The sequence below is a fragment of the Falco peregrinus genome, chromosome 8 (genome assembly GCF_023634155.1).
Source record: "Falco peregrinus isolate bFalPer1 chromosome 8, bFalPer1.pri, whole genome shotgun sequence".
Lineage (NCBI taxonomy): Eukaryota > Metazoa > Chordata > Aves > Falconiformes > Falconidae > Falco > Falco peregrinus.
This window is the reverse complement of record NC_073728.1, coordinates 7,705,365-7,727,819: the sequence shown is the minus strand read 5'-3', so window position 1 is coordinate 7,727,819 and position 22,455 is coordinate 7,705,365. Positions and strand designations below refer to the sequence as shown.

The 22,455-nt window shown below is 42.8% G+C and overlaps 3 protein-coding genes across 8 annotated transcripts in view; all 3 read right to left on the bottom strand.

Annotated features, from left to right (window-relative positions):
- Positions 1-209: 209 nt before the first annotated feature.
- Positions 210-22,455, bottom strand: part of LOC101923845 (UDP-glucuronosyltransferase 1A1) — a 33,050-nt gene continuing 10,804 nt past the window's right edge. For 2 of the 6 annotated variants that reach the window (XM_027796706.2, XM_027796702.2), the window contains exons 2-5: positions 4,003-4,134; positions 3,651-3,738; positions 2,616-2,835; positions 210-1,239 (exon numbers count right to left, since the gene is read on the bottom strand). In XM_027796706.2, coding sequence (XP_027652507.2) covers positions 942-1,239; positions 2,616-2,835; positions 3,651-3,738; positions 4,003-4,134 — 738 coding nt within the window. In that variant the 3' untranslated portion in view covers positions 210-941. Of the gene's footprint in view, positions 1,240-2,615; positions 2,836-3,650; positions 3,739-4,002; positions 4,135-6,448; positions 7,928-8,550; positions 9,546-13,726; positions 14,222-22,455 lie in introns of those variants that run through there. The other 4 variants (XM_027796708.2, XM_027796707.2, XM_027796705.2 and 1 more) reach the window with 4 other exon arrangements.
- Positions 15,958-18,723, bottom strand: LOC101913401 (UDP-glucuronosyltransferase 1A1-like). Its single transcript, XM_055812287.1, has one exon. The coding sequence runs from the start codon at positions 18,271-18,273 to the stop codon at positions 17,380-17,382; it is 894 nt and encodes a 297-aa protein (XP_055668262.1). The 5' UTR covers positions 18,274-18,723; the 3' UTR covers positions 15,958-17,379.
- Positions 18,745-22,406, bottom strand: LOC129785026 (UDP-glucuronosyltransferase 1A1-like). Its single transcript, XM_055812288.1, has one exon. The coding sequence runs from the start codon at positions 21,549-21,551 to the stop codon at positions 20,688-20,690; it is 864 nt and encodes a 287-aa protein (XP_055668263.1). The 5' UTR covers positions 21,552-22,406; the 3' UTR covers positions 18,745-20,687.

Here is a 22,455-nt window from a genome sequence, read left to right as displayed (position 1 = left end):
AGCAGTGAGAACTGTGGCAGCCTCAGGATGTAACCTCTCAGCAAGGATCACATCACCAAACAGACAGTAATGCTGAGAACTGGCTTTTGTGCATTGAGGTGGCTTTCACACTGCGGAGCATTGAATCTTTCCCTTCTCCAGCTCTCTCTCCATGATTGAGCAAGCATCCAGCCCCATACCTCTCAAGTCAGAAAACACAAGAGCCACTATTGTTAGTATTGGGCGTTTATTTATAGGGCTGGTGTTTGGGTCCTTACCTGAACATCACTTACAAAGAGCACATCAGTTGGGTTTTATAAACAACGATTACGAAGATCTCATCGCCTAACAGGTAATCTCCAGGTACAGTGCTCTGCCTGATGGAGAACTTCGGTGAAACACCCATGGCTTTCAACAACTTCCTTGCCAAAACCTTAATTTTGTTCAGGGTATTATAAACACACAAAATCCATTTAAGATATGTATCTAGCTAGGCTTATGTGACACATTGTCAGAGTATAACGTTTGCCTCTTCTATAACAACAGCTATACAGAGATTTCAAAGTGCTTGATAAACCTGACGGTATTACACTTCAGTAAATGGTTCTTCTAAAGCCCTTGAAGCAAAGTCTTATGAAATCCCTATAAATCCCATTGCATAGAGAGGTAAGGAAAAAAAGTCACCATGAGCCTGCTGTACATCAAGATGTGGAAGCCAGGAGCCTCAGACTTCGACCTAATACCTTCCCAAGTGACTGAAGCAGTCCTATACAAAGTAATTTTAATAACGGATTCTTAATTAAAGGCAAAAATTATATCAGTGAAACAACCCCTCCCATGGTGCTAGTTTAAAGGAACATTATTTCTTGACTGAAAGTCAGAAATAATTTTCTTGAGATTTGTGATGTTCTCTGATCCTTCTGGTCTGAGCAGACCTTATCTCCTACCACTAGTTTCATCTGCTAGTGAGACTTTGATTTGGTTGGCTTTCTTGTTCTTCCCTTCTTAAAGCAGCACCTGCGGCAGCAGAACAGGCAGCACTTCACAGAAATGAAGAGGGAGAGGAGCACCACGGCGAGGAGGAAGGCGATGACGTCCAGAGAGTGGTACTGGATCCAGTTCAGGTCGTGAGCAGCGGGTCGCAGGTGTGGAGCCCCTTTGTGTCTCATTACAAACTCCACCCAGTGCACAGCCAGGTCCAGGGGGTGGATGGGTCTGTCAAGGTGAAGGTCTGAGAGACGCTTGATGTTCTCTTTGTACCTGTCAAGTAAAGATGTGGGATGTTTTCAATGACTTGTGCTTCCAAGTCCTCAGAAAAAAAGAGATGCAGTGTTAATTGTCTGGTTGGCCCACTGGGGCTTCTCTGGCGGTGTTTCCCCACCTCCACCACCCCATGACAAGGATAATGGCAAAGTTATGGGCCCAGAAATGTGCTGTTTTCGATGACAAAAAAAAAAAAGAAGGAAAGATAATAGAAAAGAAGAAAAAGAAAAAGCTCAGTTTGAGCTGTCATCAACATCTCCAAGGTGAAGGTATCTGGCTGAAACATGAGACTGGATGTAGAAAAGCCATACAGCTTTTCAAAGATCAAGATGCATTATTATTATTATTATTGCTACTATTATTATTGTTATTGCTATAAGAAAAGTGGTTAGAGAGCAATGGCGATAAGGTGCCATTTCTCAAAAACATGATGGGGAAGAGGATGCCAAGGGCTGAGAAGCCCTAATGACAACAGAGAATGGGAGCGGGGAAGAGGAGGGTATGTTTTAAAGCTCCCCTTTGTGATACCTCAGAACACCTGGGGCATGCTGGCTGCAATACTGTGACGTGTAGGATGGTTCCCTGTACCACCTCAGTATACCCTTGCATGTTCCTCCTGCTCTGTGCTGGAATTGTCCAGCCTTGCTGAGCCAGGCAGCAGCTGACTGTGCTCATACAGCTCCTTATGAGCACTGGGGAGGGGGGGGGGAAATGGCAGAGAAAAACTAGTCTGTAAAATAAATGAGTGATAATAGCTATGTTTAGTAAACGCTGCCATCTGGAAAGCAATGATTCCTGATGCAGTACAGCCTCTGGACTACACCAAGACTCTGCCACTTGCTGGCTTCCTCCTGCTGCTCTGCAGACAGCATCTCCAGACAAGCCTCACGCAAAGAAAACCAGCCAGGCAGCTGAGCCTTTCAACCTTTTCGGGCTCCCCACTGACTCAAGTCACCACTGATTTGGGAAACAAAAGCACTTTGCCACATCTCCCTTCACCAATTGCATTCTCTGCCAAGCTGTGTCAAAGCCCTCTGCATCACTGCCTGGTAAATTTGGCTTTAAGCAGGTGACACATCTTCTGTCAACTTTATTTCTTCCATTGCATCTATCTACCCCACCTTCTCTGATACCTGCATCCTCTCATATCAGCCAGTTCTTGTCACCTAGTGATTATACTCCCAGGCAGTGAGAAGGACAGTGCTGTTACAGGGACAGGATGAGGTTAACCCAGGGCAAGCATCAGCTTCTCAATGATGTGACTTTGATATAAGAAGGCATATAAGAACAGATTAACATTCTGTTAAGCTGCAAGCTAGCATGCTGGTGTTACACAACAGTAGAAGGAGAAAGGCTGTGTTCCTATTACTGACTTTTTATCGTTGATTACTGCTTTCAGGGCAGCGGATATGTCCTTCGAAGTCATTTCAAGTATATTCAGTGTCACTCCTGCTCCCCGTGACTCTACTCGCTTGGCATTGTCCATCTGGTCTCCAAATAAAGGCATTAGTACCATTGGCACCGCATTGCATATGCCCTCGTAAACACCGTGTGAGCCTCCATGGGTAATAAATGCACGAGTCTTAGGGTGAGCTGTGGAGGAAAGGAAAACTTGCTTAGTTATTTGATTTATTAAGTCACAGTAACACATCCCTGGGGAAAAACTTGTACAAAAATGGCACTGGGAGGTATATATCAAGAATTTTGGGCTGTCATGTGCGTCATTACTTGTGGACAGACTTGGGGCTGCAGAGAGCAGGACATTATGGGGGACTGAATGAACATTGGGTTGTAGCATTCTGTCTTGGTTTGGGTTATCTCTGGAAAACCTTGGATAATCCTCCAAAGTTTCTCAGATTTTAGGATGAAATCAGAGCCAAGTGAGGTTAAAGAAGATGTTACCATCGGTTACTTTTTTATCATGTCTTCCATTTGCTGGGTTTGCAAATCTCCCACAGCCAAGCCCTGTTGTCTAACCAACAAATGCACTCCTGGTAATAGCACATACAATTTTACCCCCTGAAAAGCCCAACAACCTGTCTAGAAATGTTCACTTTGGGACCTCAAATTTTCTTTTCAGTCCAGTAGACAAAATCATAACAAAAACGCGTGGCTGGGTGTTGAGACTGGCTAGTCAGAGATAAAGACGCCCATTTTTGACAGTAAAGGTAGTTAAGTGTTGGAACACCTTTCCAGACAGAGTGGTTTCATAATTCAGCAATTCTGAAGTTGCAATCTGGTAAGTTTCTGAAAGACAAGCTCTGGTTCAAACAGCAAAGCCTGTAAGGAAGTCCTGTGACCCACAGCGATACAGAGAGTCAGCACAGATGGTGCTAATGGGGCCTTACAACAGCAGTATCAGGATTAAAAGAAACACTCTGATATTTCTCAAGGTATGTCAGACCTACCTAGAAGATCATTCTGTGGCAGCCATTTGATGAGCTTTACGTTCTTTGGCAGGTTGGGAGGCGCCTCTCCCGTGTATCGCCACAAAACCTTTCAAGAGAAGTAAACACAATGTCAGCTCTCAGCAACCAGTCTCTTGCTGTTCCTCGGTGGGTTACAAAGCCACAGCTGAAAACGTCTGTGGTGAACAAAACCTGTTTTATCAAGCAGATCAGGTGGGGTGATTGTTTTTTCTGGCATCAGGGAGCAGGAGAAAGAAGGGAGGACCAGGCACACTGAAAGCTGAAGGTAGGCATGTACTGTATTTGAAAACATTGTTGAATTGCTGTGCTGGAAGGAGAAAAGGGAAACTACCGTTTGAGGGACTGATCCCAAGGCTTCTGCGATTTCTTTGGCTTTCTTCATAGGAATCTCAGAGACCATGGAGCCCAGCGAGAAGACAATAATGCCATGTTCCCCAGAGGCATTCACAATAGCTTCAAATTCCTGCCAACACAAAGCACATCTTAGTTGAAGTCCTTTCCACATCATATGCTGTAATTCCTGTCACGTTCCCACAAAACTATCTGGAAAGGCAATAAAATAAGCAGTCAACACAAGAAAATTATGATCAGGAAAATCAGTTATCTGTATGAAAATGAGTCCCAGGGAAGAAAAATAGGCACAGGTGGATGAAGGTGCATGAGTGTTTGCAGGATTGAAGCCTGAACCAAGATTCAGTACATACATGAGAAAAAATTTACTTTAAACCAGTCATATAGCAAAGCCTGCCTGCTCAAAGACATGGGTTTCTGTGCAGTAAAAAAGGTGTTGTACCAATTAAGGAGATCAATTCATTGTCATACTTTCCCTGGCAACCGATCCCCAGGTGAATATATTGTGGTTTATTTTCACATTTATTGCAAGTCAGATGCTCTGGATTTAGAGTTGATGCTCTTCTTTTCAGACCATGCAGCTGCAAGAGAGAATTAAGATTTTTGAAGAGTGTTCTGACAGCAGATATCTCTAACTTCTAATGTCTGGATTTATTGGGTCTGCTTTGAGTATGATAATATTGAACCGCTGCCAGTTTTTTATCTCTTTTTTTGTTTGATTTAAATCATAGAAGGGCTACGAGATCTGTCACTAGACTCCAAGAACAAAAGGGTTCCTATAAAGCATAAAAACAGCTGAAGGCTGGAACAAAAATCCTGTGCCATAGAAAAATATTTGGTAAAGCCAGGGAAGGAAAGACAAAACTGGAGGGAACTGTTGCAGGCAGAGTTAAATGGCTAGAATAAAATGAACTAAATGTTCCTGTTAGTCTGGCGATTGAAGTGCTATCTCTAGGGTCTGAGGGTATAACCAAGACTAAATCTCTTCGTTGGTGCTCTGTTATGTATTTTTGTGGCTGATCAGAGTGCCGTGGCCTTTCGCTTGAAGCTGGATCCCAAATAGACAGAGCCATTAAAGGTTTGGTGATAGCAGCACCCTGAACAGCAGACCTGATGCTCTCCCTGGGGGCAAACAAGGCGAAATGTAACTCTAATTTCAGGGCTTCGTTCTGTCTTACCAGTTTTCTCTGAAAACACGCTCTCCATTCGGGTGTCATAGATGTCTGGTTGGAAACTCAGGTCTCAGTTCTACAGAAACTCACAGACACCCGGGAACTGCAAAATCCTCCCCAAATTACAAATGTGCTTCTGATACAAATTTCTTTGGCCAATGGTTGACACGCTTCCTGCAGTTCCTGATGCAGTGGAACGCTTACAGCTATTTCAAGGTGTATTTAGCCTTATTAATTTTCTGCGGGACCAGTCACATCAGTTTTACTCTGTTCTTTAAATGTTTTTGTGTGCCAAGGTCTGACTTCCTGCTCAGAAGTGCCACTATTCTTAGGAAACTTTTTGCAGCCCTGCTTTGGGAATACAAAGGTTATTTCAGTAGTTGTTTTAACTAGCATCTGCTCATCTCGGTGGTGCATAGCACCACCTCTATGAAATACCTGCAGTGGACACTCACTGAAAAATAAGTGAAAGCACTAAGAATTCAGAGGATTTCTTAGTGGAAAGTGGCAGATAATCCCATATTTAGGAAGTCTGGCATAGTTCAAGCAAAATACAGTTGCAGTCCAGATCTGGGACAGAGTATACAAAAGAAGCAGACATCTCTTGCTGCTTCACTGGGTGGTGGGGTTGTCATTTAGGTCTGCCACTGTCTGAAATTCCTGCAGAAATGGTAATTTTTTGCCATAAGCAGTGAACTGCTCAGGCTAACCATGAGATTGCCCACACACTGGAGGAACATCATGCAGTCCGTGTAGCGAGTGAAGAACCTAGGAATGTAAGAAGGAGGATTTGGACAGAGAGTAGCATGGAAGTCTAAGCTGCTTGGCAGTCCCCATAAAAGGTACACAGAAGGTAGGGAGAGATGTTTGGCCACGATCTGTCCACATGGAAAAAAAAATGCCCTTGAGCAGAGGACTAGCATGATTTGGCCTGCTGCATTACTCCAGGTAGCACCAAGTCTTGTTAACAGGTATACAAAACAAAATTACTGAAAATAGGCAGCCGGAATATGCTGGGACAAAATAAATAAATAAATAGATAGATAAACAGATAAATAAATAAATAAGTAAATAAATAAATAAATAAATGGTAAGCCCCAGCCTTTTTGTGCATGCTTGTCTGAGAATCCAGAGGGTTTGCTTTCCACCTTGCTTTTCTGCCTGTTTTGATGTGTTACTGGCGGGAGCTCCATCTCATGGTGAGCGCAAACATTGCAGTCATAGCGAAACTAGGGGGGAAAAAAGATAACTGACCTGCGATAACGCTCTTTCCCGAGCGCAGCTTACGCCTCCGATCAAGACCATGTTAGGCATTAGGGGCCTGGGGTACTCAAACACAAAGTCGTATTTCATGAGCCAAACGGATGCGTGGCTGAGCAGCTCAAGCACTGTTGCCTCTTGGTGGAGGAATTCTTTGATCAAATGATCGTATGGCGAATAAAGAAAACTGCAAGCCAGGGAACTGCTCAGGCTAACTATGAGATTGCCCACACGCTGGAGGAATGCCATGCGGTCCGTGTAGCGAGTGAAGAACCTAGGAATGTACGAAGGAGGGTTTGGACAGAGGGTAGCATGGAAGTCGAGGCTGCACGGCAGTCCCCGTACAAGGTACACAGAAGGTAGGGAGAGGTGTTCAGCCACTATCTGTCCACATGGAAAAAAAGGATCCATAAAGACAGCATCAAATTTGCTTTCTTCAAGGTATTTAATCAGTTCTTTGTTAGACAGAAGACGTTTGCAGGAATCGAAGAACATGGTTGTAATATTTGCCATTTTTGAGAATTTTTCCAAGAAGGGTTGAGGTGTGAAACTCCTATAGCCCATCTTTTTAAATTCTGCCTCCACATACTCCTTAGTGTAAGACACAGAGTATGTTTTCATGGTATAATGCACCGACGAACCTATCCGTAAATTTATCTCTGGTACAACCATCACGATTTCATGTCCCCTCTGCCTGAGCCGCTCCACAACCGGGCGCATGCTGAGCCAGTGGCTGCCATCGATAGGTACAACCAAAAGCTTTCCACCTTCAGAAAAGGTCCACAGGAGCAGGAAAAACGCAACCCAGGAGGCAAGAGAATTAATTCCTGGACTTGAAGAGGCCATTTCCTTTGTGCTGTCAGCAAAGGTTTAAACAGCGGCAAAACTATGGCAGGGGACAAGGAACGAAACATGGGGTACTTTGCACTTTAATCTTAACCAAGGGAAGTGTTTAATTTTTAACACACTACGTTTGCGGGGAGAAACAAGGGTAATTTTTAACAGTGAGTAAAGGTTGTGTTTATCTGTGCACAGTGAAGGCTTTAACTGAGCCCTGCAAAGTAAAGTTGAATGCTCGAATTAACATTAGAGGATTCAAATGCTCAATGGAGAAGTGTCCAGCAATTGGCAGTGTGTCACACTGAAAGGCTGAACAAGAGTCATGAATGGGAGATAGCACCTGACCCAGCAATCACTGTCTTGTTAACATCCAGTTAATGATGAACTCCCTGCCTTGGGACTGCTCAGGTGATTGGACACAGCGCTTCAGAGCAGAAGCTGACCTTTGGATTACCTTGCGCTCTCGCAGCCTAAGCAATGATTGACAGAGGTTTGGTATATAGTGGGTTGTTAAGGTTTATCTTCAGATTTGTTTCTATATCGTAGCAGTTATCAAAGTGAAAGCCCTGAGTCTACAGTAGTAAATGCGATGCAAACTTAGCAACAACCTCTGCTGTTGCAACGCCATCGTGGTCTGAAAAACAGAATAAACGACTGACATCTGTGCTACCTGCACAGCCCTCTAGGGAGGTTTAAACGAGCTAGGGAGGGAGGGTATCTAGTTACAATCCTGAAGGCTTCTTTTTCCAATCATCCTCTTACATGCTACCTTACACCGCTTCTCACACAAATTCAGAGGCAAAAGAACTCCCTCTACCAAGTGCCTGGGTATGTCCACAGAGTTAATTCCACATTTCCATTTTTTGTCCAGCCAAGTCCCCTGCAATTAATCAGTATTCTGCAACTGTTTGGGATTATTAAATCATATGACCTAGAATTACTTTGTCATTTCTCTAGATATAGTGTACAGGCCATGAGTGTCTAATGTCATGGTGATATGCTTACAACAAGCTAAGCTGTGCCTAGGCAGCTACACAGCTTAGACAACTTTGCCTAAGCTCTCCCAGAGAGAAACCCTTCAGCTGCTTGTAGTGATCCCATGATCATCTGTCCGAGCCTGAGATTCCCACTCCCAAATCATGCCGTCCTGCTATTTGATCACGTATTGGCTCAAGAACAAAAAAGAAGCACTTAAAGCAAATCTTAAATGATAGCTAATAAATGCTATAATACCCTTAGTGTAAACAATGTCAAACCTTTGATAATGGCTCCTTCTGCTCACAGTTGATGCCTCCAATATAGATCATATTTGGCATTATTGGGCGTGGATACTCAAAAATAAAGTCGTATCTCATCAGCCAAACTGATGCTTTGCTAAATAGTTCCAGTAGTGTTACTTCTCTGTGAAGAAACTCGGAAGCTAAGTTCTCATATTTTAAATAAAACAGATAGCAGAACAAATGCTCTGAAACCCCAATCAGGAGGTTCTTCACGCGCTCCATAAATGTCATGTGATCTGAACTGGATGTGAAAGTCTTTGGCACGTAAGAAAAAGGACTGGGACACTGGGCAGCTTTATAGTCTAAGGTACATGGAAACCCACGCATGAAGTACACTGAAGGGAGAGAAAGATATTCAGCAACAATTGGTCCACAGGGCAACACAGGATCCATCATAATGGCATCAAATTTGCTGTCCTGGAGATACTTCATTAGTTCTTCATTGTATAAGAGATGCTGACAAGTAGTAGAGAACATGGTGGTCAGCTCTGATAGATTGCTGAATAAAATTGTGAATTTTTCCAGAAGGGAAGGGTTATCAAATATTTTTTCACCAATGGAATGGTAGTATCTATCCACAAACTCCTGTGTGTAAGGCGCAGAGTATGTTTTAATGATGAAAGACTGTGAGCTTCTCATGAGCAAACTAGCATCAGGAATCACCGCAATGATTTCATGCCCCCTCTCCCAGAGTTTCTCCAGGACCACACGCATGCTCAGCCAGTGACTTCCATCCTGAGGCACAACCAAGAGCTTCCCACCTTCTGCCAAACTCCAGAAAGAAAGAACAATCCCAGCATATATCTGGTACCTCCACATAACTGTCGGCAGGAAAAGAAATGAACTGTTCCTTCTCACTTCTTACAAGCACCATATGAAAACAAAAAACAGTTGTACCTCATTTATAACTTGATGGTCTTTGATCTTTACCTCTACAAAATGTTTACCAAGACAGGTTATTGCAGTTCAAAGATCATGTTTTAAACAATGATAAAAGCATTGGTAAGTGTGCTATCAAGGGATGTAAAGTAAGAAGCATTCCCATGCATTTAAGTTATCGTAAATGAAACAATTAGCAGGGTCTTTGATTAGCAGAGGTAGCAGATTTTTGTAGAGGGATTTTTCTGGGTCAGGATTTTTTCAAGTGAGTCACTGTGCACTTGACTGTCCTGTGCCAGATTCAAGTCAGGAATCAACTTTTATGGCCACTGAGCTTCTCCAAAGAGTTGTTGCTCTGTGTGTGTTGCACTATCGACACGAGAGACATAAACCTCCAATTTTCTTTTTTACACCTTTGCTCAGAAAGGTGCCTGGAGTTCACACAGGATGTTCTACAGGGTAAGCAGGAGCTGACACACCAAGAAGTTGTGTCACCGAAGTTTGGGTAACATATTAACCAAACACTTTTTTATATAAACAATGATGCAGCAGAACACACAGTTCCTGCTCAATAGGGGCCATAAGAGTTTGTAGTTGAGTGGCTCGAGGCCGAATGTCTTTCTGAAAGCAATGATACAGCAGAATATGTGGTCCTTGCTCAAGAGAGGTAATAAGGGTTCATAGGTGAGAGGCCACAGGCCAAACTTTTTTGCAAGTTCTTAAATTAATTACTTTCAAAAGAAGTTAGTAAGCCTAAGCTGTGGTATGAGCCAAGGGAAGTCCACACTTTTTTCCTGTGCTTACCAGAAGAAGGGGAGAACAAGGGTTTCTGAGCTGCTTCTGCATATGCCATGATAAGCTTTTTAAGGCAAACCCCCCCCAAACCATATTGGGAGTCCTGTTCTCTATAACATTTGACTGCAGCCTACAGCTACTCAATGGCAAGTAACAATGACAATGGACCCAAACTTCTGGGCAGCAATAAATAGTATAATTGGGGCCACAAACAGGAGTTTGAGAGACTCAGACTGAACATTTGGAAAAAGCTTTTTACCTCTGAGGTTTTGAAGGTCTGTCTGTATAACAGCTTAACTGATGTGATCTGATATAGAAGACAGTCCCGCTTCAAGGATTTGTTTAGATAGCCAAATCAGGTTGATTTGAATGGGATTTAAGTGCCTAATTATTCTCAAGAACCTGGGTTGAAGTTGCAGCAAATGATGCAATGGAAACTCAATGGGGAGATGAGTGAACGAAATAGGCGCCATTAATAAAGCAATGGCCTTAGACAGGGACGATATGCAAAGGCATATGAAAATTTTCAAGATAAACCCAGAAAAGCAGATACCTGCAGTTTGTGCTTTAAGGAAGTGCCTGACTAAGTAGATCTCACCTGCCATTAAGGCATATTTCATGGAAAGGGAAAAGGTGGATCCCAAAAATTTGCAAGTTTACAAAACAAAACAAGATACAGGAATGGTAGTGGAACAAGAGTCATTGCTGGCTGGAGAAGAAAGACTGTTTTAGACCCCCCAACCAAGCACACCTGATCAGAGAGAGCTCTGAACAGTTTGTTCTGCTGTGCAGCAGCCTAGAAGAGTTGTCTTGGAGCAAGTAGGAGTGATGGGAAAGCTGGTTTGTGAAATAGCTAGCTTTGCCAAAGGTACCTGGGTGTGATAAGCACGTTCCAAGGCTAATACTAATTGTGTCCTAAAAAGTTTGTTTTGATAGGAGCTTCTCCATGTGGCCTGTCAAAAAAAATGATGCTTGTAAGCCAGCAAGAACTGTGACATCTAAGGAAACTGCATTAAAGAGGAAGCAGTTTCAGACACCAATACAGTCCCATTCTGCAGCCTGTTTTGGGGAAACTTTCTTCTCTAGCTGAGATTGAGGTGATATTAAAAGACCAAAAACTAAAGGAGGTGGACAGAAGACATTCTCACGTGCCAGGGAGATAGCTGCAGTACCTGTGTGTGTGTGTTTTCAGGTTCTAGTGGCAAAAAGATCTTGCACAACAAGGCGACGCAGCATTACATATACCTTAAGGTGGCAGCATACACTCAGGTAGTTAACCCGGAGTTGCAGATGTACTCTTACCCTATGCTAACATATAAAGGGCCTTCAAATCTCATATTTGGTATATAGTCACTTCCATGTTAGTCTTGGCTGAAACATTAGCAGAACTTAAAATGTGTATTATCTGAATAACACTAATATAAACTGCTGTAAAACAACATTAAAGAGGTAAAAACCCCACAAACCAAACCCTTATGGCTAACAACAAGTTCCTAAGAGTTTAGAAGGTGTGTCACTGGATTTTGAGCAACACACAAACACCCTTTCACGTGTATATGAGTCCAGAGACTAAAGTCCATGAGTTCAGCCCATCCCAAAGGCCGGGATGAAAAAAGATATCCATCAGGAGAAAGTAAAGCTAAAGTACAGAGTTGAGTGCCAAGGTTGTACACTGGGAACAGGACAGCGAATATCCTGTTAAGGGAATGCATGATTACTTTAAGTCTACAAATCCTGGCAGTCAAAATGTACCTCTTATTAACCATCCAAATCCTTTTTAAATTCATAGGTTTTGTCTACAAAAAATATCTGCTGGTGTTGATAAGCAGATTTTTTTTACCTACAAAAAAAATCTGCTGGTGTTGAGAGGCAGCTTTTTAATTTTTTTGTGTGCACAGTGTGGAAAAGTACTCCCTTTTGTTTGCTTGGAGCTTGCTGTTGCTACATTTCAGTGTTGGTCATAGGTCAGGTACTGGGAGAAACTGCCTATCAGTTCCCCTTTCACCCTGACTACACCTTTCAGGATTTTATAGACCTCTGTCATTGTTCTTTTCATAGGTTTAGCTGTACGGTTTATTCCCCCTCTGCTTGTCTAGACTGAGTGCCAAGTTTGAATCCTCTTTAAAATGCTTCATTTTTACTGTGTGAGGTTCAGCTTTTTCTGAAAAATAAGCCCCATTTCGCTGTTTTGCAAGGTCAGTATCTGAAAAACTTACCTAACAGGAATAGTTATTTCTAAAAATAGAAGCTATGATGTTACTCTGCAAATGACCTACTATATTTGAATACGCATTGAAAAAAATCTGAAATAAACTCAACATTCATTTTTTAAGAATAAAGTAACCCAACTTATACTTTATTTTTATGATGTCAGCTGATACTTTAGGTAAGTAGCATCACTGGCCTGGGGTATGCAAAAAGAATGCCACGAGCTGGAAAAATGGGCCAACAGCGGCACTGTGAAGGTCAGCAAAGGCAAAAGCAAAGTTCTGCCACTGGAATGGGATAACCCCATGCCACAGGACAGGCTGTACTCCAGCTGGACAGCTCTGCAGCAAATGACCCGGGGTCCTCTTGGACAAAAGGTGACTATGAGTCAGTAGTGTGCCATTGCAGCCACAGAAGCAATAGCATCCTGGACTATACGAGTGCAGCCAGCAGACAGGGAGATGACACTTCTCATCTGTTCAGCATTTGGGAGACATCTGAAGACATGTACCCAGTTTTGGGCTCTCCAGTACAAGAAATACATCAATGTGCTGGAGCAAGTCCAGCAAAAGCCAACAAGATGGTTAGGAACTGGGGACACAGGATCAATGGGGAGTTTCCCAGAGCTAATTCCATATACAACACCTTCTCCATCTTTATACTGTGCTATTCAGGTGCCTTCACTGAAACCAGTGCTGCCTCCACTTTGCAAAGCAAAAGCAGTTTGAAATCCTTCTGCTATCACCCACAGAAACAAAACTAACAAAACCTGTGTTGCAACATTTCAGAGTATGTAAAAACCTGCAAGAATGACACAAACAAAAACAGAGCATGACCCACCTGAGGCAGCTTCTTGTGAGCACAGTTTACTCCACTAACCATAATCATGTTGGGCATCAATGGTTTTGGATAGTGTAAAACAAAGTCTAGCTTCATGAGCCAAATGGAAGCCTGGCGTAAGAGATCCGGCACAGTCACATCCCGCCCAAGGAACTCAGAAGCCAGTTTTGCATATGGTTGAAAGACAAAATCACAGAGAAAATAATTTGGAAATTCAAAGATTAGGTTTTTCACCCGCTGGAGAAAGTTCATGCGGTCTGTAAGATCTGTAAATGCCCTAGGGACATAAGAAGGGGGATTGGGACACTGAGTGGCTACAGATTCTAAACCACAAGGTATCAGCTGCAAGAGAAACACGGAAGGGACTGAAAGATGTTCAGCCACTATCTGCCCACATGGTAGTAGAGGGTTTGTAAAGACGGCATCAAACTTGCTCTCCTCAAGATATCTGACAAGCTCTGTGTTGTACAGTAATTGTCTACAGGTAGACAGGAACATGGCAGAGGTTTTTTTTGAATGCTGATACATTCTAATAACTCTTTCAAGAAAAGATCCTTCTTCAAATACATCCCGTGAAAATGCTTTGAAATTTTCATCCATCTCTTCCTGTGTGAAAGGGACTGGGTACATTTTCATGACAAAGTTCTTTGTTGGCTTTATGTGCAAACTGATTTCAGGTGCGACAATGACTATTTCATGTCCCTTCTGCTTGAGACCATCCAGCACTTCCCGCATGCTGAGCCAATGACTCCCATCCACTGGCACCACCAGCAGCTTCCCACCAGCAGCCAAACTGAGCACAGACAGGAGCAGAAGCAGCATCGCCATCACTTGTGGATAAGCGTTAAGCACCGGGGCCATTTCTGCAGAAATCTGGTGAGTGCGATCCAGAAAGCAAACCACTGGTGGCACTGAAGCCACAGCACCAGCTCCGTGCTTTTAAGCAATCTCTGCTACAGGCTGTCTTTTGATCCTTACGGTATTTGCTGTGTGGTAAATGTATAATCATTGATTTGATAAAAGGATGCAAAATAAGCACTGGAGTGCAGCAATCTGTGCAGGCGATTGGTAAATGTGCTGAATGCACCACATTAAGGCCCATCTGTTTCTATTGGAAAAGCTTTGGCAGCTCTATTGCCTTTGAGCAGGACCTGCCAAGCCACCATAGCCCCTTCAGCCTTATTGTAATTGATTTTTTTATCAGATGTCACTTAGCCACCACCAAGGAAATCTTCTGAGGCCTGCCTGTAAACAGACAGTGCTTCTTAGCCTGAGAGTCCGCAGCCTGCAACATTCCTCCTGGTTCCAATTTTGGAAATACCCATGTGAAGATGCAGACAAATTCATTGACAAAAAAAAAGAAGTGATAAGGCAGCAAGGGTGCACTGGGGCAGAAGCCTCACATGCATTTCTCAGTAAATAACAGATCCTACCAGAACAATGTGCAATGTTGTATGAATTATACTGAACTGCAAGGCTTTGACAGTCTTCAGACTTGCCTGCTGTTCTTCCATCACTTGCTAAAGGGGAAAGAGAGTACTAAGTTACACGACATTGCGCAGAATGGCTGCAAATAAACGTAGTTAAAAAGGCATCAACTGAGCACACTTTATAAGTGAAAAGGTATAGCTGCCCACACAGAAAATGGAAAGTGAGGAAGAAAGTGAGAGAAAACTGATTTCTTTCATGAGTATTTGCCTAACACATCCTAAATGGGAACGTAACTCCTATCTGCAATACAAAATTCCACCTTGTGAACACAGAAGTCTATCAGAGCATGAATTAAAAACAGAGCATGACCCACCTGAGGCAGCTTCTTGTGAGCACAGTGTACTCCTCCAATTGCAATAATGTTGGGCATCAAAGGTCTTGGGTAATCGAACACAAAATCTAACCTCAGCAGCCAAATGGAAGCCTGGCGTAAGAGATCCGGCACAGTCACATCCCGCCCAAGGAACTCAGAAGCCAGTTTTGCATATGGTTGAAAGGCAAAATCACAGAGAAAATAATTTGGGATTTCAAAGATCAGGTTCCTCACCCGCTGGAGAAAGTTCATGTGGTCTGTATGCTCTGTAAATGCCCTAGGGACATAAGAAGGGGGATTGGGACACTGAGTGGCTTCAAAATCTAAACCACAAGGTATTCCTCGTAAAAAATACACAGAAGGGACTGAAAGATGTTCAGCCAGTATCGGTCCACAGGGTAGTACAGGGTCTGTAAGAACAGCATCAAACTTGCTCTCCTCAAGATATCTGACAAGGTCTTTGTTGTGCAGTAAGTGTGCACAGCTGGAAACTGCCAAATCAGAGACTCTTTTCATACCTTCATATACTTTAAGAAATCTTTCAAGAAAAGATCCTTCTTGAAGTACATCTCTTAAAAATCGCTGGAAATTTTCATCCATCTCTTCCTGTGTGGAAGGGACTGGGTACATTTTCATGACAAAGTTCTTTGTTGGCTTTATGAACATAGTGATTTCAGGTGCGACGATGACTATTTCATGTCCCTTCTGCTTGAGACCATCCAGCACTTCCCGCATGCTGAGCCAATGACTCCCGTCCACTGGCACCACCAGCAGCTTCCCACCAGCAGCCAAACTGAGCATAGACAGGAGCAGAAGCAGCGTCGCCGTCGCTTGTGGATAAGCGTTAAGCACCGGGGCCATTTCTGCAGGAATCTGGTGAGTGCGATCCAGAAAGAATATCCCTAGCTAGGTTTCAAGCAATCTGTGATGTGCTTTCTCCAGATGATCTTTAGACTTATTTGCAGTGTGGTAAATGTACAAACATGGGTATGGCAAAGATGGAATACAAGGTGTTAAAGTTCAGCCAATTTGGCACACAATATTCAGAGTATCAGCTAGACTGAGAAACACCCACCTCTTTGTATTGGAGAAACACTGGGATTTAAGGAAATGAGGGATCCTTCAACAACTGGTCTGTTCAAAAGAGCTAATTAACATATCATTCCTTTTCCAAACAAGAATTTTCAGTGTATGAAAATTTATTCACTCTTGCCAGTCCAAATCATTTTCATTTGAAAAGCTTATAAAAATATTAATGCTTCACGTGTGAAATGGCCTGGGTTTTTTATCAGTTTTATACTTGACACTGTAATGAAAATGGAAAATTGGTTATCAACGTTCATTTCCCTGAAAGGCCTCTTTTTTGGAAGGATGAAGTAGGGGCTGGAAGAAGGAAGGGAAACAGCATGTTTTGTGCCAGTTATATTTAAAACTGAATTAGCAATTCAGAAACACTGTTCCAGATCAGCCTGGGAAGAGGATGCCTCAGGGGCATGAAAGCAAACAACATATGTCTAATGCATAGACAGGATTTGCAGACAATCAGCCCTAATTATGAAAATTACTGCACAGAAGTCAATTTTGACAATACAGTGGTTTAGTATGGAGGTTTATAGTACACAACAGAATTTTTTTAGGGACATTTGCTGAACTACTGCAGCTCTAGGGACACCCTTTTTAGGGAAACTTTTCAGTAGGCAGCATAAGCTGTTGCAGAAGCTCAGTGCTTGCTAGCAGCTACGAAAACCTCCAAGAGTTGTTTAGAAGATTTTGTAAGGAATCCATGCAATGAAAGAATAAGCCTAGATTGACAGAGCAACCAGAACACTTCCTTCCAACTGATGCATTACAACATTTTATTTCTAAATTAGGAAAGGATGGTTCTATGAACTGAAAAGATTAATTGTTTTCAACAATCACTTGTAACAGTAAAACAAATAGTTTGAGTTAACAATACTGATTTGGCAAACACCAGCAGCAGACCTGCCCGGTAAGACAGGGATCTCCCTCACTCGTGGGTGTTTGCCTCGGGTGTTTGCCTTGTTAGGGAGAGTGTAGTGGTAAACTACTTCAACCTAGGCCAAAGAAAACAATTGTGTAAGGACAAATGCTTAGATCCTGCTAATCCTATGGAAGAGTACCTGCAATTAAAACCAACCCAGTTTTTCACCTATTTCCTTTGTCTTGACAGTATACCTTACTGCCTGTATAAATCCCACAAAATCACCTATGCAGTAATATGCACACAGCATTTACAAACAGCATTCCCCCTTCAAACATTAGTATATTTTATCAAGGAAATCACTGACCTGAGATAATGGCTTTTTATTTCCACAGTTTATTCCTCCAATAAAAACTATGTTGGGCATCACTGGCATGGGATACTCAAAAACAAAATCCATTCTTTTAAGCCAAATTGATCCATGGCTTAAGAGCTCCTTCATTGTTACTGGTCTGTGAAGAACATCTGAGGCCAGAAGTTCAAATGGCAAATAGGCAAAATTGCAAAGAAAGGATTCTGATGACTTGAGAAATAAGTTTTCCACACGCTGGATAAATGTCATGTGGTCTGAGTTGTCTGTAAATGTTCTTGGGACGTAAGAAGGAGGGTCTGGACACTGAGTAGCCTGCAAATCAAAACTGCAAGGGAGTCCTCGCAAAAAGAAAACAGATGGGATAGACAGATGCAGAGCCAGTATCTGTCCACATGGCACAACAGGATCCGTAAGAACAGCATCAAATTTACTCTCTTCAAGATACTGCATCAGATCCTTGTTATGCAGTAAACTGCTACAAGAGGACACATAGAGATCAGAGATGACTTGAACTTTTTCATAAAGCGCAGCAATTCTTTGAAGAAAAGGTCTTCTCTCAAAAAGATCATTTGCAAATGAATTCATGCGTGCTTCTAGTTCTTCCCTGGTTAAAGGCACTGGATATGTTTTGAGGGTGTAATATTCAGATGTCTTCACATTCAAGTTTACTTCTGGTGCCACAGCGACAATTTTGTGCTCTTTCTGGCTGAGGGCCACGAGTAGTGAGCGCATGCTGAGCCAGTGACTCCCATCCATTGGCACCACCAACAGCTTTCCACCACTGGCCAAGCAAAACAGAGACAGGAAAACCAAAACCCCTGCAGAAACTAAGTAACTGTATTTACTTACATGAGCCATGTTCCTAGAAATTCAGACTCTGCTCTCTGCCCTGGCCTAACAGATTTTAAGTAGACCCACAGCACCCTGCCAGGTTCTCACATTACCCCTTAACAACCCAACTTTTCCAGTAAAACCAGTCACCAGTAACCATTCAAGGCATTGATGAGTCATTTAAGGAACTCGATAAATCAACTTGGGTTGGGCAGGACTGGGCTTGGTATCTGAGGCTCCCTTGGGATGGGTCCTTTCTGATTGATTCCCTGTGCTGATTGAATTGTTAGATTGAAAAGAAAATCAGACTTTGCAAAAAAAATCCCAAGTCTTTGAATAGGCCTGGCACTTGGAAGCAACTGGACTTGCTGAAAGAAGGTATTAAAATGCTTTCTTGCTTTCCTTTCTTTTTGATAAGCATTTTACAGCTGTTCTGAAATGCTTGTCAAGTTTATGTCTAAAATTAGAAAATTATGCCACTATACAGCATGATATTTGTGCAAATCCTGAGGAGGAGGCTCTGTGATTTACATAAAGCTCAGCACTGGGGCCAGGTACAACACCAGGTACAAATTTATTAAAATAAGCAACACTGCAGCCGAGGTTTGTATCAGTGAAGGAAAAACACTGAATCCATGCTGTCATGCATGTAACTTCTTCGTTCTCATCCTGGCCTATCTCTCTGTGCCTCTTTTGACCATATTCTTCTTCCAGGAGCAACAGGAAGAAAAAGCCACTCAGTTCCCCGTGTACCTAATTAAATACACCAAAGCTTGGACAGAAGTAGCCAGTAATAGTCCTCTTGGTTCAGACCAGCATTGATTTTCAATGGTAAGCGCTGGCAGTACTTCAGATGAAAAACTAGAAGTAAAATACCATGTCTGAGCAGCTAGCGAGTACTTCTGACAAACTTGTCAAACCACAGGATTTTATTTTGCTGTTAGATGTACCTGTGTAATTCAGAAGCATAGCTGGAAGACACCAAGAAACCAGGACTGAACAATCAGTACTTCTGCAATACGTATTGCTGCTGGAGTGTGAGAGTGAGTTTGTCTTCAGAGGATAGTCTGATTTCAAGCTGAGGCTCCTACATATCCTTGCCTGCAGGCAGGATTTGTCTTGCAGCTTTCCCAGAGGATCTGCCTGGATTTGTCCCTGAGGAGCCATTAAGCAGCTCTCATGACAGAAGAGATAGGAAAAAACTCTACCGCGATGAAAGTGGCCATGTGGGGGGTTGACGGCAATTTGAAAGACACTTTTGTGAAAAAGCAAGATATGAACACTATCAGCTCAACAGAAATTAACAGGCAGCAAGAGGTGAAGTACCAGGTGAAGCCTGAGGGCATTTAGGGTTGGCTCTGGGGAAAATGGCCAGGCTTGTAAAATGCAAATCTGTTTTCTGTGAAGCTTGACTCATTCATGTTCACAAAGGCCTATGGATTTGGGAGAAGAGTAAGAGTGGTGAGAGGCAGGAGGAACCGATGCCCTAAGACTCAGGGAAGGCTAGCAAGTGAAAATAAATCAAGGGAAGAATAGAGGAGAGTCTTTATTTTTAAGTAACGTTCACAAAGGATAAAACTTTGTTCTTTCTAGGAAATTATGTGATTTATTCCTGAAATGGCTAGATGACACTAACTACAGATTCCTCAGCTGCTGAGGAGAGCTGTCTCCTCCTATATCTCCTTTTCCACTTGATCTCTGGCTTCACATGAGGATGTTCCACTTAAAGCACAAGCAAGCAAGAATATGCACCACATGCAGCTACAAGCTAACATATATCGTGAGAACCAACAAGCTAATATACATCACATCCATGCCTTTATCAAGTACTTTTTAGACTATGAATGCCCAAGCAACCACCCATCAACATTTCCCTATCCAAACTGGACATCTCCTAAAAATGCAGTTGCAAATTCAGCTGTCTAATTTTTGTGATGGAAGCTGTTGTCACACCAAAACCTTCACCACAAAATACTAGCCTTCAACTCAAACACAAGACTGCTGTTACAGAAAGGAGCACATGATGCTATTGCACATAACTCAGTAGTGAGTTATTTTTCTGACTGGATAAGGAGCTAATGCTCTTGAAGAAATATTCTACTACCTCATATGTGAGGCAAAGGATTTTTTGAAGAGCCGTTATAATTCACCTGTCCTTTTTGCATTGATCCCTGGGTGAGATGGTATTTGTGTACCTGACTTCAGCTAGAATTTAACACAGCATAGCACATGACCCCCTCACCAAAAAAATTCCCTGTGTTGGGCTGCCTGAAGGAAAGGAGATGGAATCACATCTGATTCTCCTGGTCTGTTTTTCCTGTGGATCAGCTGTACAGAAAGCATTAATCTAAATTATGTCTTTAGGTAAACGTCCATATCAAACACATTATTAAAGCTCACTCAGATCATGCAGGTGTATGACTGCCAAAACTTTTCCCTTGTTATGCCTTTCCCAGCCAGTCACTGACCTGAGATAATGGTTTCTTCTGCCCACAGTTTATGCCTCCAATGAAAATCATATTGGGCATTACAGGCAGGGGATATTCAAAAACAAAGTCAAGTCTCTTCAGCCAAATGGATCCATGACTTAGAAGCTGTGTAATTGTCATTGGCTTTTTGAGAAAGTCCGAGGCCAAGCTTTCAAATGGTGAAAAGATCATACTGCAGGTGAAAGACTCTGAAATGCTAATCAGGAAGTTCTGCACTCTCTGAGAGAACGTCATATGGTCTGTATTGAGTGAGAACATTCGTGGGACATAGGATGGTGGGTCCGGACTCTGAGCAGCGTGAATGTCTATAGCACATGGGATGCCCCGCAAGAAGAAAACAGTAGGGATAGAAAAGTACAAAGCAATTATCTGTCCACAGAGTGATAAAGGATCTGTAAAGATGGCATCGAATTTACCTTCTTCAATGTATTTCATCATCTCTTTGTTGTACAGTAAGGAACTGCAGGAAGCTTGAAACATGGCAGAGCTCTTTCGGAAATGATCCCAAGTATTCAAAAATCTGATCAGAAAAGGCTCTTCACTGAAACAGCTTGCACTAAATGAGCGCATAAGTTCTTCCATCTCTTCCTTTTTGAAAGGTACAGGATACGTTTTCAATTCATATATTACCGAGGAATCTATCAGTATTTTGCTGTCTGGTGCAATAACAACTATTTCATGCCCTCTCTTGCTCAGCTCGACCAGCAATTCCTTCATACTGAGCCAGTGGCTGCCATCCATTGGGACCACCAGCAGTTTCCCAGCTGCAGCAGGGCCCAAGCAGCAGCAGAAGAGAAGCAGCATTGCCACCAGCATTTTGCAACTTGGACGGACAGAAGCCCACTCATGGAAGAGGCCAGGGCTGGTTCACAAGCTTTTATAGGCATGCTCCACCCATGCAAACACACCGCTGGGCAATGCTTTCTAACAATACCTCTGCCCTTTTGACTCACAGCATATTTCATGTGTTCACAAGTTTGTATGCAATGAAGTCACAGTAGGTGAGTAAGGTTTATGAAAGGTTGGGATGAGGTTTGTACATCAAAAGTGGATTTGCATGAGCACGAGAAAGGTATATCTCTTATCACACACTTCGTTCGCCCAAGCCGAGACTACAGCTTAATGTCTCAGTCTTCTCTTCTTCTTCCCCTAGTAGGTCCGCAGCCTCATGTCACTTCTTACCATCGGCAACCCAGTAACTTTTGCTGACAAGATGCTCTTCAGAACGTATGAATCCATGAAAGAGATGCATACACAGAGTGCGTGGACAGAAGCACTGCTGACCCCACACGGTAGCACTGGGTCTGTAGAGCACACGCTAAAATGACTTTTCCATCTGTGTTGAAGATCTCTGTGCCACAGCGGGCTGACAGAGCTGTCTCAGTGTTATCCCAAATCCGGGTGCTTCACCTGGTGTGCAACAGCTGACCCACACACAGAGTTGAGATATTTGTGCTTTGCATGCATGTGCAGAAGTGGGTGCTAGGTGGTAATCCACAAAGCTAGCATACCCCTTAACACAGCAAAAATTCTCATACGCTTTGAACAATTGTTTACAGTTACCTTTAGTCACACATAATTCCATTGGTTCCTTCAAGCCTTGTCTCGATTTAAAGTTACAGTGTTCTTTTTTTCACCGCACATGTTCTATGGGAGGGGGCTTTGTTGCTCGAGGGTGGATCTTTTAGTATGCTAATTAGGATAGTTCATGCATAGTTCC

Bases quoted from the DNA above. Each gene is read 5' to 3' on its own strand.
- LOC101913401 (XM_055812287.1), bottom strand. From the start codon at position 18,273: ATGGCTCATGTAAGTAAATACAGTTACTTAGTTTCTGCAGGGGTTTTG.
- LOC129785026 (XM_055812288.1), bottom strand. From the start codon at position 21,551: ATGCTGGTGGCAATGCTGCTTCTCTTCTGCTGCTGCTTGGGCCCTGCT.